This window comes from Thalassophryne amazonica, chromosome 4 (genome assembly GCF_902500255.1).
Source record: "Thalassophryne amazonica chromosome 4, fThaAma1.1, whole genome shotgun sequence".
NCBI lineage: Eukaryota > Metazoa > Chordata > Actinopteri > Batrachoidiformes > Batrachoididae > Thalassophryne > Thalassophryne amazonica.
Genome location: NC_047106.1, coordinates 2,685,964 through 2,701,515, shown reverse-complemented (window position 1 = coordinate 2,701,515; position 15,552 = coordinate 2,685,964). Strand labels below are relative to the sequence as shown.

At 45.9% G+C, this 15,552-nt stretch overlaps 1 protein-coding gene across 1 annotated transcript in view; it reads left to right on the top strand.

Annotated features, from left to right (window-relative positions):
* The window catches only part of appbp2 (amyloid beta precursor protein (cytoplasmic tail) binding protein 2), a gene marked incomplete at its 5' end in the record, with an annotated part of 36,918 nt that extends 24,616 nt beyond the window's left edge, over positions 1-12,302 (top strand). Inside the window, 4 exons of the mRNA XM_034169024.1 lie at positions 999-1,090; positions 1,530-1,720; positions 11,050-11,215; positions 11,557-12,302. Of these exons, the coding sequence (XP_034024915.1) occupies positions 999-1,090; positions 1,530-1,720; positions 11,050-11,215; positions 11,557-11,819 (712 nt within the window). The remainder of the gene's footprint in view (positions 1-998; positions 1,091-1,529; positions 1,721-11,049; positions 11,216-11,556) is intronic.
* Positions 12,303-15,552: the final 3,250 nt, after the last annotated feature.

The following is a 15,552-nucleotide window of genomic DNA, read 5'->3' as shown; positions in this document are numbered from 1 at the left end:
TCTCTACTTTTAAGATTAGGCTTAAAACTTTCCTTTTTGCTAAAGCTTATAGTTAGGGCTGGATCAGGTGACCCTGAACCATCCGTTAGTTATGCTGCTATAGACTTAGACTGCTGGGGGGTTCCCATGATGCACTGAGTGTTTCTTTCTCTTTTTGCTCTGTATGCACCACTCTGCATTTAATCATTAGTGATTGATCTCTGCTCTCTTCCACAGCATGTCTTTTTCCTGGTTCTCTCCCTCAGCCCCAACCAGTCCCAGCAGAAGACTGCCCCTCCCTGAGCCTGGTTCTGCTGGAGGTTTCTTCCTGTTAAAAGGGAGTTTTTCCTTCCCACTGTCGCAAAGTGCTTGCTCACATGGGGTCGTTTTGACCGTTGGGGTTTTTACATAATTATTGCATGGCCTTGCCTTACAATATAAAGCGCCTTGGGGCAACTGTTTGTTGTGATTTGGCGCTATATAAATAAAATTGATTTGATTTGTAAAGCGCTTTGAGCATTTGATGCAGATGGAAAAGAGCTAAATAAATGCAGTCCATTTACCATTGACAATGAGATGATCTTTTTTCCATTTTCTCCCAGCGCGTCTGAGTGTGCGCATTGACTCATTTAACCACGGCTGTGAGTGGTTTAGAGCACCTTGGCCGCAGAGGAACAACACGGTCCAAGATCTCCGTGCATGTGGCGTTAAAGACCATCCAGTAGTTTCTCTTTTAGCATGATCATTTCTGGTGGGATGAGTACTTGTTGTCCGGCCTTCAGAGACTCCATATGAGGACGGGCTCCTCCCCCTCAGTGTGACAGATGGACACCTGAAGGGGTCAGACTGCCCCAATTATTAAAGATACTGAAGTGTTTATTCAGTCCTCTTCTGTCAGGTTGAATGGTGTCATGGTTTCTCTTCCAGGTCAAAGGTGGCGGGTGGATGTCCAGTGCCACGCTGTCATGGCCACAGTCTGGAAGATGCTTGTTAAAGTTATAATCTTGTTTGTCCCACAGGTTCCACGCTGAACGTGCCATAGACATCATAACTCACATTCTGCCTGAAGACCATCTGCTGCTGGCTTCCTCCAAAGGGTCAAAGGTAACCTGCTGCGATGGCCTCCGGTTCAGGGCTAAAGATGAGACGCAGATCACTGTTTAATCAGCAACAACGACAGTTGTGATAGTTTTCTTTTATCGTCATCCATCAGACGCTCAAGTCGTCACCAATTGTATGCTTTTTGAGACTTGGTCCTGAATTAATGAGTTTTTAAATCTTCTCTATTCATTTGACTTTATCTATTGGTGTTTGTGTTGTTGTTTGTTCAGGTTAAACAGTGAATCCGAGTCAAAATGGAAATTTACGTTCCAGTCAACACATGAAGCAGACAGTCTTTTTTTTTATCTACTCTTACATGAAACACTTTTTTTGTAACCTTTTTTTTTAAACCACACCTATCGTAAGGTGTTTTTTACACGTCACACTAATTAGAACTCGGGAAGTGTTGGCAAAACCTTCAGTCTCCTCTTGTTGATTTTTCTCATCAGCACTGATCCTGGAGGAAATTGCCATCGACTGCCGCAACAAGGAGACTGAGGAGCGCCTCCTACAGGAGGCTCATGACCTGCACCTGTCCTCACTGCAGCTTGCCAAAAAGGCCTTCGGAGAGTTCAATGTCCAGACAGCCAAACACTACGGCAACCTGGGGCGGCTCTACCAGTCCATGAGGAAGTTCAAGGTTTGTAAAGATCGATCTTTGTGTTTATGTGACGTCAGCTTGTGATTTTTGGGTCAGTGGAACTTTGAGTGTTCAGTAAAGTTGCCTTCAGTGCAAAAATCCACAGAAATTCCATCCATCCATCCATCCATCCATTTTCTTCCGCTTTATCCGGAGTCGGGTCGCGGGGGCAGCAGCTCAAGCAAAGCCGCCCAGACCTCCCGATCCACACACACCTCCCCCAGCTCCTCCGGGGGAACCCCAAGGCGTTCCCAAGCCAGCCGGGAGATGTAGTCCCTCCAGCGTGTCCTGGGTCTTCCCCGGGGCCTCCTCCCAATGGGACGTGCCCGGAACACCTCTCCAGCGAGGCGTCCAGGGGGCATCCGGAAAAGATGCCCGAGCCACCTCAACTGACTCCTTTCGACGTGGAGGAGCAGCGGCTCGACTCCGAGCTCCTCCCGAGTGACCGAGCTCCTCACCCTATCTCTAAGGGAGCCGCCCAGCCATCCATCCACCCAAATTACTTCATGAAATAACGTGTTGTGAGAAATTACTTGGAAACAAAATGAAATTTGCTCTGAAAGCTTACTGCCAAAGTACTTTAGTGTCTTTGAGCCTGCGCTGGCTTTGGGTGGTTTCACAGCAGCTTGTGGATCACTTTGCTGAGAATAATCTCTTTGAGCCACTACAGTCTGCTTTTAGAAAATATCATTCCACAGAGACGGCTCTCACTAAAGTGGTGAATGATCTGCTTGCAATGGTTTCGGACACCACTATGGTTCTGGTGCTGTTAGATCTCAGTGCTGCATTTGATACAGTGGATCATCATGTTCTACTTGATAGGCTGGAAAATCATTTTGGGATTACTGGGAGTGCCCTTGCATGGTTGACGTCATACTTGACCAGTCGTTCTCACTGTGTTTTGTACAGTAACACTACCTCTAACCTTAGTGATATGAAACTTGGGGTTCAACAGGGGTCTGTCTAAGGCCCCCTGCTTTTCTGCCTTTATATTGCACCCCTTTGGCACATATTGCAGTGTTTTGGGATTACCTTTCACTGCTATGCTGATGATACTCATTTATACATGCCGATAATTGCTGGTAATCTCATCCACATAAAATCTTTCTTTGATAAGACTGAAATGATGGTTCTTGGTCCAGTGAGACATTGGCATCAGTTTGACCAGCTAACACTTAGCCTAGGCTCGTGTGTCATACATCACACTGGCAAAGTGAGTAACCTTGGGGTAATTTTTGATTCTGTGCTGTCCTTTGATCTCCACATTAGAAATAATACGAGGACTGCTTTCTTGTGAATATAGCAAGATTTGTCCCATCCTGTCTATGGCTGATGCTGAGGAGCCTTGATTCATGAGCTTTTGTCTTTTCTAGATTGGGCTACTGCAATGTTCTATTTTCTGGTTTACTGCAGTCCAGCATTAGGGCTCTCCAATTGGTTCAAAATGCTACTGCCAGACTTTTGACACAAAGCAGAAAGTTTGACCACATGACACCCATTTTGGCGTCTCTTCACTGGCTTCCTGTCCGTGTGAGATCAGATTTTAAGGTTCTGCTACTAACCTATGAAATTGTTCACAGACTAGCACCTCCCTGCTTAGTTGACCTAATTAAATGCTACATACCCTACTTGTGTCCCTAGGGTGAATAAAAAGTCTGTGGATCATAGAGCTTTCTCTTATCGTGCCCCTGTTCTGTGGAATGATCTCCCTGTGTCAATAAAACAGTCAGATTCTGTACAGACTTTCAAGTCCAGACTTAAAGACGCACTTATTTTCCCTTTCGTATGGCTAGCATACTGCCATAGTATGTTACTATGCTTTTTACCCTTTTAAATTCATTTATTAGTAAATGGAGCGTGCCACGGCCTCAACTTTATGTGAAGTCTGGGTCTTTTAATGAAGCTTATGGTTAGTGGCTGGCGATCACCTTAGTATTTCTTCTGTTTTTCTTGTTGCTCAATGCTGATAAATTACACTGTAGTTGTTGTCTTTACGATGCCTGATTTTTTTTTTTTCTCTCTCTCTGTTTGAGGTGCAGCTCCATCCAGAGATGGGCAACATTTCCTGTATATTCTTTTTGTGAATTGTTTTGTAAATTGTGTTAGTAGCATGGCCCAAGCAGAGGGTCACCCTTTTGAGTCTGGTCTGTTTGAGGTTTCTTCCATAAATCATCAGAGGGAGTTTTTCTTTGACTGTTGAGTGTGTTCTTGCTGTAGGGGTTGGTAAGGTTCGACCTTACTTGTGTGAAGCGACTTGAGGCAACTGTGATTTGGCGATACATAAATAAGTCCCTTTGACTGCTCCCTTGTTTGCACTCGGGGTCGCCACAGCAAATCCAAGGTGGATCTGCATGTTGAATTGGTACAGGTTTTACGCTGGATCCCCTTCCTGACGTAACTCCACATTACATGGAGAAATGTGGCAGGGGTGGGATTTGAACCAGAACCTTCCGCACTGAAACCAAGTGCACTAACCAGTTGGCCACCATCCCTGCTGATTTGATGCTATATAAATGAAAATAATTTGAAATTGGGTCCGGGCCTTAAGGCCTTGCCGGCTTTGGTTCCGGGTCTAGAGGCTCTGCTGGCTTTGGGTCTGGGCCTTGAGGCTCCGCTGGCTTTGGGTCCAGGCCTAGAGGCTGTGCCGGCTTTGGGGGCATGGGAGCGTGTAACAAAACGGGGTGCCGTGTCGTGTAGTCGGCACCGGAGCAAAAAGTTGAAGTTTGTCCTGAAGGTCACCCTTTTGGCAGGTCGCTGACCAGGGTGCTGTGGTATCAGGAATGTAATCCCCAGGGTCCCGCAGTGGATGACCATAGACTAGCTCTGCTGATGATAACTGGAGGTCCTCCTTGGGGGCGGTCCGCAGGCCCAGCATGACCCATGGGAGCCTGTCAGTTAATCCAGCAGTAGAGCGGCTTTCATGGAACGATGGAAGCCCTCACACAGTCCATTGGCCTGGGAGTGATACACCACAGTCTGGTGGAGTTTCACCCCAAGGGTGTCAGCGATCACGTTCCATAGTTCCGACGTGAACTGTGAGCCTCTGTCCAAAGACAGGTCCACTGGGGTTCCGTAACGAGCGACCCATGTACCAATGAATGCTCAGGCCATGTTTGCCATTGATGTGGACGGCAGCGGTACCGCCTCTGGCCACCGAGTGGTTATGTCCACCATGGTGAGGAGGTGAGTAAAACCTGCGGAGGGCAGAAGGTGTCCCACAAGGTCCACATTAAGGTGTTCAAACCGCTGTTCAGGTACTGGGAAGTGGGTCAGAGGGGCCTTGATGTGCCTGTGAACTTTCGAGCGTTGGCAAGCACCACAAGGGTTCACCCAGGTTTTGGCATCTTTTCAGGTTGTGTTAGACGAACTTTGCTGCCACCAGCCGTTGTGACGCTTTTGCTCAGGGGTGGCAAAGGCCATGCACAGTGTCGAAGACGCACCGCTTCCATGTGGTGAGGGTGACTGGCCGTAGCTGGCCTGTGGGGACATCACAGAGCAGTTTGGTGCCGCCCTCACTGAACGTGATGTCTGCGAGCTGTAATCCGGTGGTCGCTGATCTGAGTGCTTGCACCTCCGGATCAGTGGTTTGATCTGCAGCCATGTGGTTGTAGTTCAGGTCATGGTGGCCAGTGGCCGTGAAAGCTCGAGAGAGGCAGTCCGCAACGGAGTTCGTCTTGCCAGCGGCATGCTGGATGTCCATAGTGAACTCTGAGATGTAGGTGAGCTGCCATTGCTGGTGGGCAGACCAGGGTTCTGAGACTTTGGCCATGGCAAACGTCAGTGGCTTGTGGTAGATGAAAGCTGTAAACCGCCACCCCTCTAGTAACGTGCGGAAGTGTCGTACAGCGAGGTGCAGGGCGAGGAGCTCCCGGTCAAAAGTGCTGTATTTGTGCTCGTTGGAGCGCAGCTGTCGACTGAAGAAAGCGAGCGGCTGCCACACCCCGTTTACCCACTGTTCGTATGCTGCGCCCACTGCGTAGTCTGATGTGTCTGTGGTAATGGATATGGGGGCGTCAGGTGATGGGTGTGCCAGCATCATCACGGAAGCCAGGGCTGTTTTGGCATTGGAGAATGCCATGTCTCTCTCTGCTGACCAGTCCACCGTGTGTTTGGGAGCTTTCCCCTTAAGAGCCTTGTACAAGGGGCGCATGATTGCAGCAGCTTTGGGGATGAAACAATGATAAAAGTTCACCATTCCCAGGAACTCTTGCAGGGCTCGGACTGTGGGTGGTTGTGGGATGTCCAGCTCCACCTTAGACACTTTGTGACTCTGTGCCCTAGAAAGTCAATGGTGGTGAGTCCAAACTGGCACTTTGCGGTGTTGATTAGCAGGCCGTGTTGGCTAAGGCACTCAACAAGTGTCCGTAGTTGGGATAAGTGCTCCGATTGAGAGGAGCTGGCCACCAGGATGTCATCGAAGTAGACGAACAGGAATGGCAGGTTACATAGCACAGAGTCCAGGAGGCACTGGAAAGACTGGGCCACATTTTTAAGTCCGAAAGGCATCCTCAGGAACTCAAACAGACCGAATGGCGTGATCACCACCGTTTTGGGAAAGTCTCATGGGTCATATGGTCGTGCCCACTATGTGCACAGAAAAGTCCTGTATGTGGGGCACAGGGTAGCGGTCTTGCTTTGTGATGCCGTTGAGTCGGCAGTAGTCACCACATGGGCGCCACCCACCACCGGGTTTGGACACCATGTGGAGTGGCGACGCCCAGGGGGCTGTCAGAGCGGCAGATGATGCCGAGTTGCTCCATGCTGTGGAACTCTGTTTTGGCAATGCTGAGCTTGGCTGGGTCGAGACGTCTTGAACGGGCGTATACTGGCAGGCCCGTTGTGGCGATGTGGTGCTCCACTCCAGCTCGGCAGCTGGGGTGGAGAAAGTGGGTTGCGTGAGAGCGGGGAATTCACTGACCAGGCGGTGGAAAACGTCTGCCTGTGGCAACATGCTGGACAACCTGATGGAGCCCATGCCGCTGAGGGTGCAGTTGTAAGAGGAAAAGGGGGTAGTGTCGATCATACGGCAGTTTTTGTAGTCCACCAGCAGTCCGTATGCACAGAGAAAGTCTGCACCCAGGAGGGGAACAACAATCTTGGCTGTGATAAAGTCCCAGGTAAAAGTTTGTCCTCCAAAACACAAGTTGACCTGCTGGGTGCCATATGTGCGTATGGAAGTGTCATTGGCAGCTGTGAGGGGCGGACTTACTCCATCCGCCAAGACTTCGAGGTTGGATGCTGGCAGGATGCTCTGTTGCACTCCGGTGTCACACGGGAACTGTCGACCTGTGATGTTGTCTTGAATGAACAGTAGTCTGTTGGTGCGGCCGGCGCTAAACGGCTACTAAAGAGCGCAGGCCCTGCCGTTTTCCTTACGCTGAAAGGTGCATAATGAGCAGCAGCGTCTGGCCTTGGCTCCGAATGTTGCGTGGTAGAAACAGAAACCAGTTTGTGGGCATTGCCGTGGAGGGAGAGGTGCTGCAGCCCTGAGTGTTGCTTCCCTTAGAGGCAGTGCTGGTGTGCATTGTGGAGCCGCAGCGGGTGCTGGGGTGAGTGCGGTGGCTGTCATGCCGTGGTGCTGGCCAGCCAGGAATAAGTTGTTGGCCTCCTCCGCCAGCACACAACAATCCGTGATCATGTTATTAGCCAGTGCTCTGCACACCTGAGGAAGTTGGTGCAGGAATAGGTGGGTGAACAAAAAGTCCAGCCGGTGTCCTCCCAGGAGCTGCAGCATTCTGTCCATGAGCTCTGAGGGCTTGCTGTCCCCCAGCCCGCACAGGGAGAAGAGTCTGCTGGCCCTTTCAGTGTCCGACAGTTCAAAAGCTTTGAGGAGGTGATCCTTGATGACTGTGTATTAGGGCTGCAGCTATCGATTATTTTACTAATCGAGTATTCTATCGATTATTCTGGCGATTAATCGAGTAATCGGATAAAAAGTACTTCTGCGTTTTTAAACATCAATAGTCCAGGGCTCTCCCTAAGCAATGGCACAATGCCACTGTGCCAAAGTGTTGACATTTTGCTGAAATGGCGATGGGATGTGGCTTTCTGTTTTGTTTTCTCCAACTTGTAAAATGTAACCATTTTTAAGTTTTTTTTTTTTAATAAAGGTTGATGGACTGGTCCCTGATTTTTTTTTTTTTTTAATCCCTTTTTTCTCTGCAATTCAGCAGATGCATTTCACCTGGAGGTTGAACATGCAAGCCTCAGTCAGTTTTTTTTTATTATTTTATTTAAGTTACCGTGTTTGTGAAGTGTTGTGTGTTGCCCAAAAAAGCAAAAATTAAAAAGTCAAACACTCAGTGTGAGTCTGAGGGAAACACAGAAGAAAGAGTGGACTTCTGCTGTTTGTCAATGTAGCCGGGGACAGAGCTGTGACTCGCCCGGCCTGAGAGCCCCTCACACTGGGCAGAGAGACAGCAGCCGGCCACCGGGTCCGTGTGTTTTTTAAAAATACACAAACGCACTGCTTCGCTTTAAATGCACAGTAAGTCTATTTCAGATGATCAGCGTGGACCATCTTTCTCTTAAAAGGCTTTATTTTACTCTGTGTCACATTGGAAAGCGGTAGCTATCGTTATTTGATTAGCTGTTATGCTCCAGTCTTCTTCTGTTTTTTTTCTTTCCTGCGGCCGTTGCAGCGCCACACACAGGCCTGGCATATGTACTACAATGTTAAACGAAGCTTCGAGGCACAGACTTTGCCTCGAACTTTTTTTGTAATCGAATTATTCGAGTTACTCGATTAATCGCTTCAGCCCTACTGTGTATTTGTTCATAGCTGGGGGGCTTTGTAGGAGCATGAACAGCCTCATTGCCGTGGTACTGTTGAGGACTGAGACAACATAATATTTTGTGCCGCCTGCGGTAATTTGTCTCAGCGCGAACTGCGCCTTTGTGCAAACCAGGCAGCAGCGGAGGACTCCCAGAACTGTGGGAGCTTCAGTGATGCTGCATTTACATTCTCTGTCATGCTGATGCTGGAGTGTCTTCCAAAAATGCTGAAAAACAGATGTCGGGGTCACCAGTGTGGAAACTGAGTTGGAAATGAAGAAATGAGACGAGTTCTACATTGAAACATGCAAAGCATGTGCTTAATCACAGAAGAGTAAAAAACCAGCCTTCACTTTCAGGCACACATCTTAAATACCCCTGGCCTCGCTTGAACTCCACGGGGGTGTGTCCGTGGAGGACAAAAGGCCGGGCATATCAAATACACATTCTTCAGCTGCAAACAATCTGCGGCTGAAGACAAAAGCCCCTTTCACACCGGGCCCACTTCGAGTTGCGTCATGTGGCATCGTGACCACGCCATGTGGAAGCAACCCCGTGCCGAGACGATGTAGCTCAATGCCACAACAGCATGAGGGACACAAAGGCAGAAGCGAATTGGACGCCAAAAATTAAACATGTTTAATTTTTTTGCGTCCTGTGCTCGACGCAGAAATTAAGTGGTTTCAGCGCAAGTCAGGGAACGCAGCAGCTCTCAGCGTGACTGGAAGCCACACCCTCACAATACAACGTTACCCAATGCCAGTTTATGATTCCTGCTGTGTTCCATTGTTCCCAAAGTATAAATCACGCAGGACTGTTTTTATACCATGTACACAATGCAGTAAAACTACATGCTCAGAAAGAGCACAGAAAAAAAAATGCTGCTGACTGCAGCCTGACTGCTGCTGCAGGTCCTTGCTCTTCTCACAAATCTGTTTAAATAAAGTCCATAAAAGTCCTGCTCACAGACTGATTGCCAGGGACAGGACATGTCCACATCCAGTAAAAAGTCCGGACATCTCCAGTCCACTCACGGACGATTCGTTCGTGCGCACACATGTGAAAAATTAAAAGAAAAAAAAAACTAGCTGGCTGCAGTTCCTCACTCTCTCATCACTGTGTTAAAGTCCATAAATGTCCTGCTGACAGACTGATTGCCAGAGACAGGACATGTCCACATCAAATAGAACTCCAGACATTTGCTCACGGACGGTTCGTTTGCACATGCAGCTCGCAGTCAAAGGAAGAAAGATAAACTAGAACAGAACTCAGAGTGCAGACCTGCAGGCTCAGCACAAGAACAAGTATAAACTTGAAGAGAAATCAGAGAGCACAGTCTGTCTGCAGCCAAACTGTGCTCTCTGATTTCTCTGTGCAGAGGAGAACCTGCAGGCTGCATCCTCACCTCCTCTCTGCCCCCTGCTGCGTGCATCTAATGCAGACATTCCAGCATAGTCATGATGCCACATGAAACAACTCGAAGCAGCCCCCGTGTGAAAGGGGCTAAAGCAGTGGAAATCACAGCTTTTCGAGTGGTACTTGAAACCCCTTTGTGTGGCAATTCACAGAAGCAGTCAGCAGCAGACATTCACAGGTTTGATCCACCAAAGTGTGACCATGTCCCCAAGTAAACGTGCACTGACACGAGCATGCCTGTGACTCACGTAATATCACAAACGTCGTGATGATCCCACCCACTGTGATCACAGCTGGACGCTGTTCTTTGTTCTACCGGCTGCCACGCGCCCTGCACTGGATGCTGTGTCTATAAAATAATTACAGTATTTCATGGCGGATTAATCATTTTGTCTGCAAATTGGCTGTTGAAAACCACTGTAATCGCATCCTGAATCACAGGAGGCTGCAGCTGGAGCTGTTTGCGCACGCATGCACCTAACTACCTGCAAAAAGCAATTTTGAGACGTCTAAAAAGGTAATTATTTGTCTTGTTTACATTGTCATGGCTTGATAAAACAGTTGTGTGTTCTTTCCTTTTTGTCTGCAGCTGTTAAAGTATGTTTATAACAGATTTAACTTCGTTATAATCCTTCAGATGAGCTGCACTCTGATGCGATCCGCTGACGTCACCACTCGCTCTGTTCACTTCTCGTTTACTCCACTTGATGAGCTGCACGTCGTGTTGGAGATTAGATCGCGCCACATAGCATGACATTTGTGCGTGAAAGATTTTTTGAACATTTCAAAATTGTTTGTGCACAATAGCGCGCACTGGAGCCCTTCTCACGTCCTGTCTGCACCCGTTAAAGACGAGTTTACTCTCCAGCATGACACATCACCACACAGGTCGTGATGTGTCATGAATCAAAAACATGCTCGTGTCAGTGGGCCTTAAAGCACGACACCCAATATTATTGCAAGTTGCATTTCCTTATGAAGAACATTTGAGTCGGTGAATTCTGTACAAGACGGTCTTTTTGTGTGCATGTCCACGCGCATGACCACTGCATATGCTTATTTACTGTGTGTGTGTGTGTGTGTGTGTGTGTGTGTGTGTGCGTGCGCGCGCGCGCACGTACGGTTGTCATGGTAACCAGGAGGCAGAAGAGATGCACATCAAAGCAATCCAGATCAAGGAGCAGCTGCTGGGCCATGAGGACTATGAGGTGGCGCTGTCTGTGGGTCATCTGGCCTCTCTGTACAACTACGACATGAACCAGTACGAGGACGCGGAGCGGCTCTATCTGCGATCCATCGCCATCGGTACGCCACAGCGTTCGGGTGGGCGGGGCCTCTGTCTTTCTGTAGCCTTGTTAACTTGTGTGTTTTGTCTTCGGAGTAATTTTAGTATGAAAAGTGATGTTTGTCAAAGGTGACGGTGTTCTGATGCTGTCATATGTTTCACTCATATGTCACATGACATTTTGAGGGGTCAGTTATCAGAGGTCAAAGGTTCCGTCATACGACTGATTGGCTGTCAGCCTCTAAAACCTTATGAGAGCATTTTCTGTTCAGACGGGTCCATAGTTAGTGGAGACGTTCTGCTTTAATGACCTCATAAAGTGTCCGCTGAGTGCCGTTGGTGTCTCTCGTTTGTGTCCCAGGTAAGAAGCTGTTTGGCGAGGGCTACAGTGGCCTGGAGTACGACTACCGCGGACTCATCAAACTCTACAACTCGGTGGGCAACTATGAGAAGGTGTTTGAGTACCACAACGTTCTGTCCAACTGGAACCGGCTGAGGGACCGGCAGTTCGCAGTGGCAGACGCCCTGGAGGACGTTAACACGACGCCTCAGCAGACACAGGAAGTAGTGCAAGCTTTCTTATTGGCTCAGAGCCTGGTCACCACCCGCCCCTGCCTCAGCTAAAGTCGGCCCCCGAATGAACTCCGACTGAATTCCTAATCCACAGGAAGTTGAAGCGTCGGTCGGCTTCACCACACGCCAGATGACACCGCTTCACTCTGTTTTTTACCAGAGGAAAGAAGAAGAAAAAAGCCTCCATCATCCTGTTGGGATGAAAAAAAACAAACACTGACCTGTGCTTTCTGTTCTTTTTTTAAATAGTTGACGTGGTGGCGCTGTGACCCACGCGTCTGTGAACCGTGTCGTCATTTGTGAATTTGAGGCGGTGTGTCGCCGTCAGTCCGGTTCAAATCACCACGTGAAGACTTTGAGTTTTACAAAGGAGAAAAAAGTCATTAAATTCCTGCTTTGAGCCGACAGACTGAAGAAGTGTGAGAAGAATCCGTGAGTACGTGGTTACACACGTCCAGCAACAGACACTCTGCATCTGTTATCTGTTTTGCAGCTTAGTCCTGACATAGCACCAATAAAAAAGACAAAACCATTTATACGCCGGCGTCTTTGTTGCCTCTTATTTGTGCTCAGTGAGCCACAGCGGCTCCAACACTGAGTTTTACGCTGGATGTCGTTCCTGATGCAGCACATACAGCCCCGGTCTCCAGCCACGAACCAACCAGGATCAACTCACCGGTGGCAGCTAAAAAGTAATCAGGGGCCTGTTTCACAACACAGCCTGAGTTTGTTAATCCTGACAAGAAGGGAAACTCTGAGTTTGTTAATCCTGACAAGAAGGGAAACTCTGAGTTTATTAATCCTGACATGAAGGGAAACTCTGAGTTTGTTAATCCTGACAAGAAGGGAAACTCTGAGTTTATTAATCCTGACATGAAGGGAAATTGAGCTTTGTGTTTCAGAAAGGGGGTTTAATCAAACACTAACCCCTTTTAGAACTTTCTTTTAGTACTTTGACCTACTTTTTGGCAGAACTTAAGAGTACTGAGTAGTTTTCTTACAGATGAGTTTGTTCTTGTCAATTGACAAACACTTGAATATATTCAGTTGTATGTAAAAGTTTGGGCCCCCCTGATAATTTTCATGATTTTTCTTTATAAATCATTGGTTGTCTGGATCAGAAATTTCAGTTAAATTTATCATATAGCAGACAAACACAGTGATATTTGAGAAGTGAAATGAAGTTTCTAGTATTTACAGAAAGTGTGCAATAATTATTTAAACAAAATTAGGCAGGTGTATACATTTGGGCACCCTTGTGATTTTATTGACTTGAATACATTTAATACTAATTATTGGAACACAAAATTGGTTTGGTAAGCTCATTGACCCTTGACCTCCTTACACAGGTGAATCCAATCATGACAAAGGTGTTTAAGGTGGCCATTTGCAAATGTTTATCCTCCTTGTATCTCTTCTGAGTGGCAACATGGGAGCCTCTAAACAACTCTCAAATGACCTGAAAACAAAGATTGTTCAACATCATGGTTTAGGGGAAGGATACAAAAAGCTATCTCAGAGATTTCAGCTGTCAGTTTCCACTGTGAGGAACATAGTGAGGAAATGGACCAACCCATAGACCTGCTCCAAAGACTTACAACATGATCTTGCTGCAGATAGTGTCTCTGTGCATCGTTCAACTATGCAGCACACTTTTCTGCGTACATGCCAGAGTCGCTTGAGGTATGCTAAAGCACATTTGGACAAGCCAACTTCATTTTGGAACAAGGTGCTGTGGACTGATGAAACTAAAATTGAGTTATTTGGACATAACAAAGGCGGTATGCATGGCTGAAAAAGAACACAGCATTCCAAGAAATACACTTGCTACCTACAGTAAGATTTGGAGGTGGTTCCATCATGCAACGTTCTGGAATGTCCATCTCAGTCCCCAGACCTATTATTGAAAATCTGTGGTGTGATTTTAAGTGGGCTGTCCATGCTCGGAAACCAACAACCCTAAGATGTTTTGTAAAGAAGAATGGTCCAAAATACCTTCAACCAGAATCCAGACTCTCACTGGAAGCTATAGTAAACATTTAGAGGCTGTTGTTTCTGCAAAAGGAGGATCTACTAAATATTGTATTTTTTCTGTTGGGGTGCCGAAATTTATACACCTGCCTAATTTTGTTTAAAGAATTATTGCACACTTTCTGTAAATCCTATAAACTTCATTTCACTTCTCAAATATCACTGTTTGTCTGCTATATGATATTTAACTGAAATTTCTGATCCAAACAACCAATGATTTATAAAGGAAAATCATGGAAATCATCAGGCTTGCATGCAGCCGTGTGTGTGTGCGTGTGTGTGGTGCATCCAGAAAGTATTCACAGCGCTTCACTTTCTCCAGCTTTAATGTTACAGGTTTATTCCAATACAGTGTGTTGTCTGTGGGGATCCATGGGCTCTAGATTGGGTCATGTTTATAAAATAGGTAACTGACATTTTTCAACTGTGGTAATAAATTATGCAAAGTTTCTATAATGAGCTGGAATGGTGTGAGATCAGAATGCTTTTAGAACTTTAGACCTCAACAAGAGGATACAAGCTTACAAGAGGAACTCAGTCCTATTATTTCCTGTTAATTATGTAATTTTTAATGTTAATTTACTTAATGTATTTATAAAATGTTTAGGTTATCATATACACACTATTATTATTTTATTTATTCTCTTCATTGGCTTCCTGTTAATTCTAGAATAGAATTTATTTATAAATTGATTTTTATTTTTACTTCTATTTTGTCATTTGATTTTTAAATGGACCACAATGGAAATAAGTCTGCACTTTCCTGTGTCACCCATGTATTTTTAATGTATTTACAATTATATTATGTATTTATGCTCATGTTTTTAATATGTAGTGGAGCAGATAAGTATGACTTTTGGTCAGAATTGTTCACTTAGTGATACAAGCATCAAATGTGGCGTGAATGTTCTTCATAAATAAGTGTCTGAGGAAAAAGTGCAATATGGTGGCCAGGTAGGGGTCAATGATTTACTGTACACAGGGGTCAAAATTTAAAAATGCTTCAATCATATTGAAAGCGACACTACATTATCTGTCTGATCATAAATATTCCAAAAGGTATAGTCTGGACTATCTATTACTGAATGTTATGGACTTACTGGGTAGAATGGGGACAAAGGTCAGTTTTAGTTTGTATAGGGGTTAAAAGTTAAAGTTGCTCCAATTTTTGAAAAATGTTATACAAATTATTGGTTAATAAGGTTTTTAAAATGAATCTTTGCATCATGCTCAGTTATCATGTTACAAGGTAACATATGTCACATGTCATAGAATCCAATGGACATCGACATTGACCTTTACTTTGGAGACCAAGCATTCAGCAGTCAGGACTATTCCACTTATTAATCCTTTTAGTTCAGCCAATATTCTGCACATTTTACCAGAATTGGAGCAACTTTAACTTTTGACCCCTGTACAAACTGAAACTGACCTTTGTTGCCATTGTTGCTGCTTTTACCCCAAAACTCCAGAACATTCAGTCATAGAAAATCCAAACTATACCTTTTTGGAATCTTTGTGATCAGACACATACATGTGCTGGTCATATAATTACAATATCATGAAAAAGTGGATTTATTTCAGCAATTCCATTCATAAAGTGAAACTTGTATACATTCATTCCACACAGACTGATATATTTCAAGTGTTTGTTTATTTTAATTTTTATGATTATAACTGACAACTAATAAAAATCCCAAATTCAGTATCTCAGAAAATTAGAATCTTGTGAAAAGGTTGAATATTGAAGACA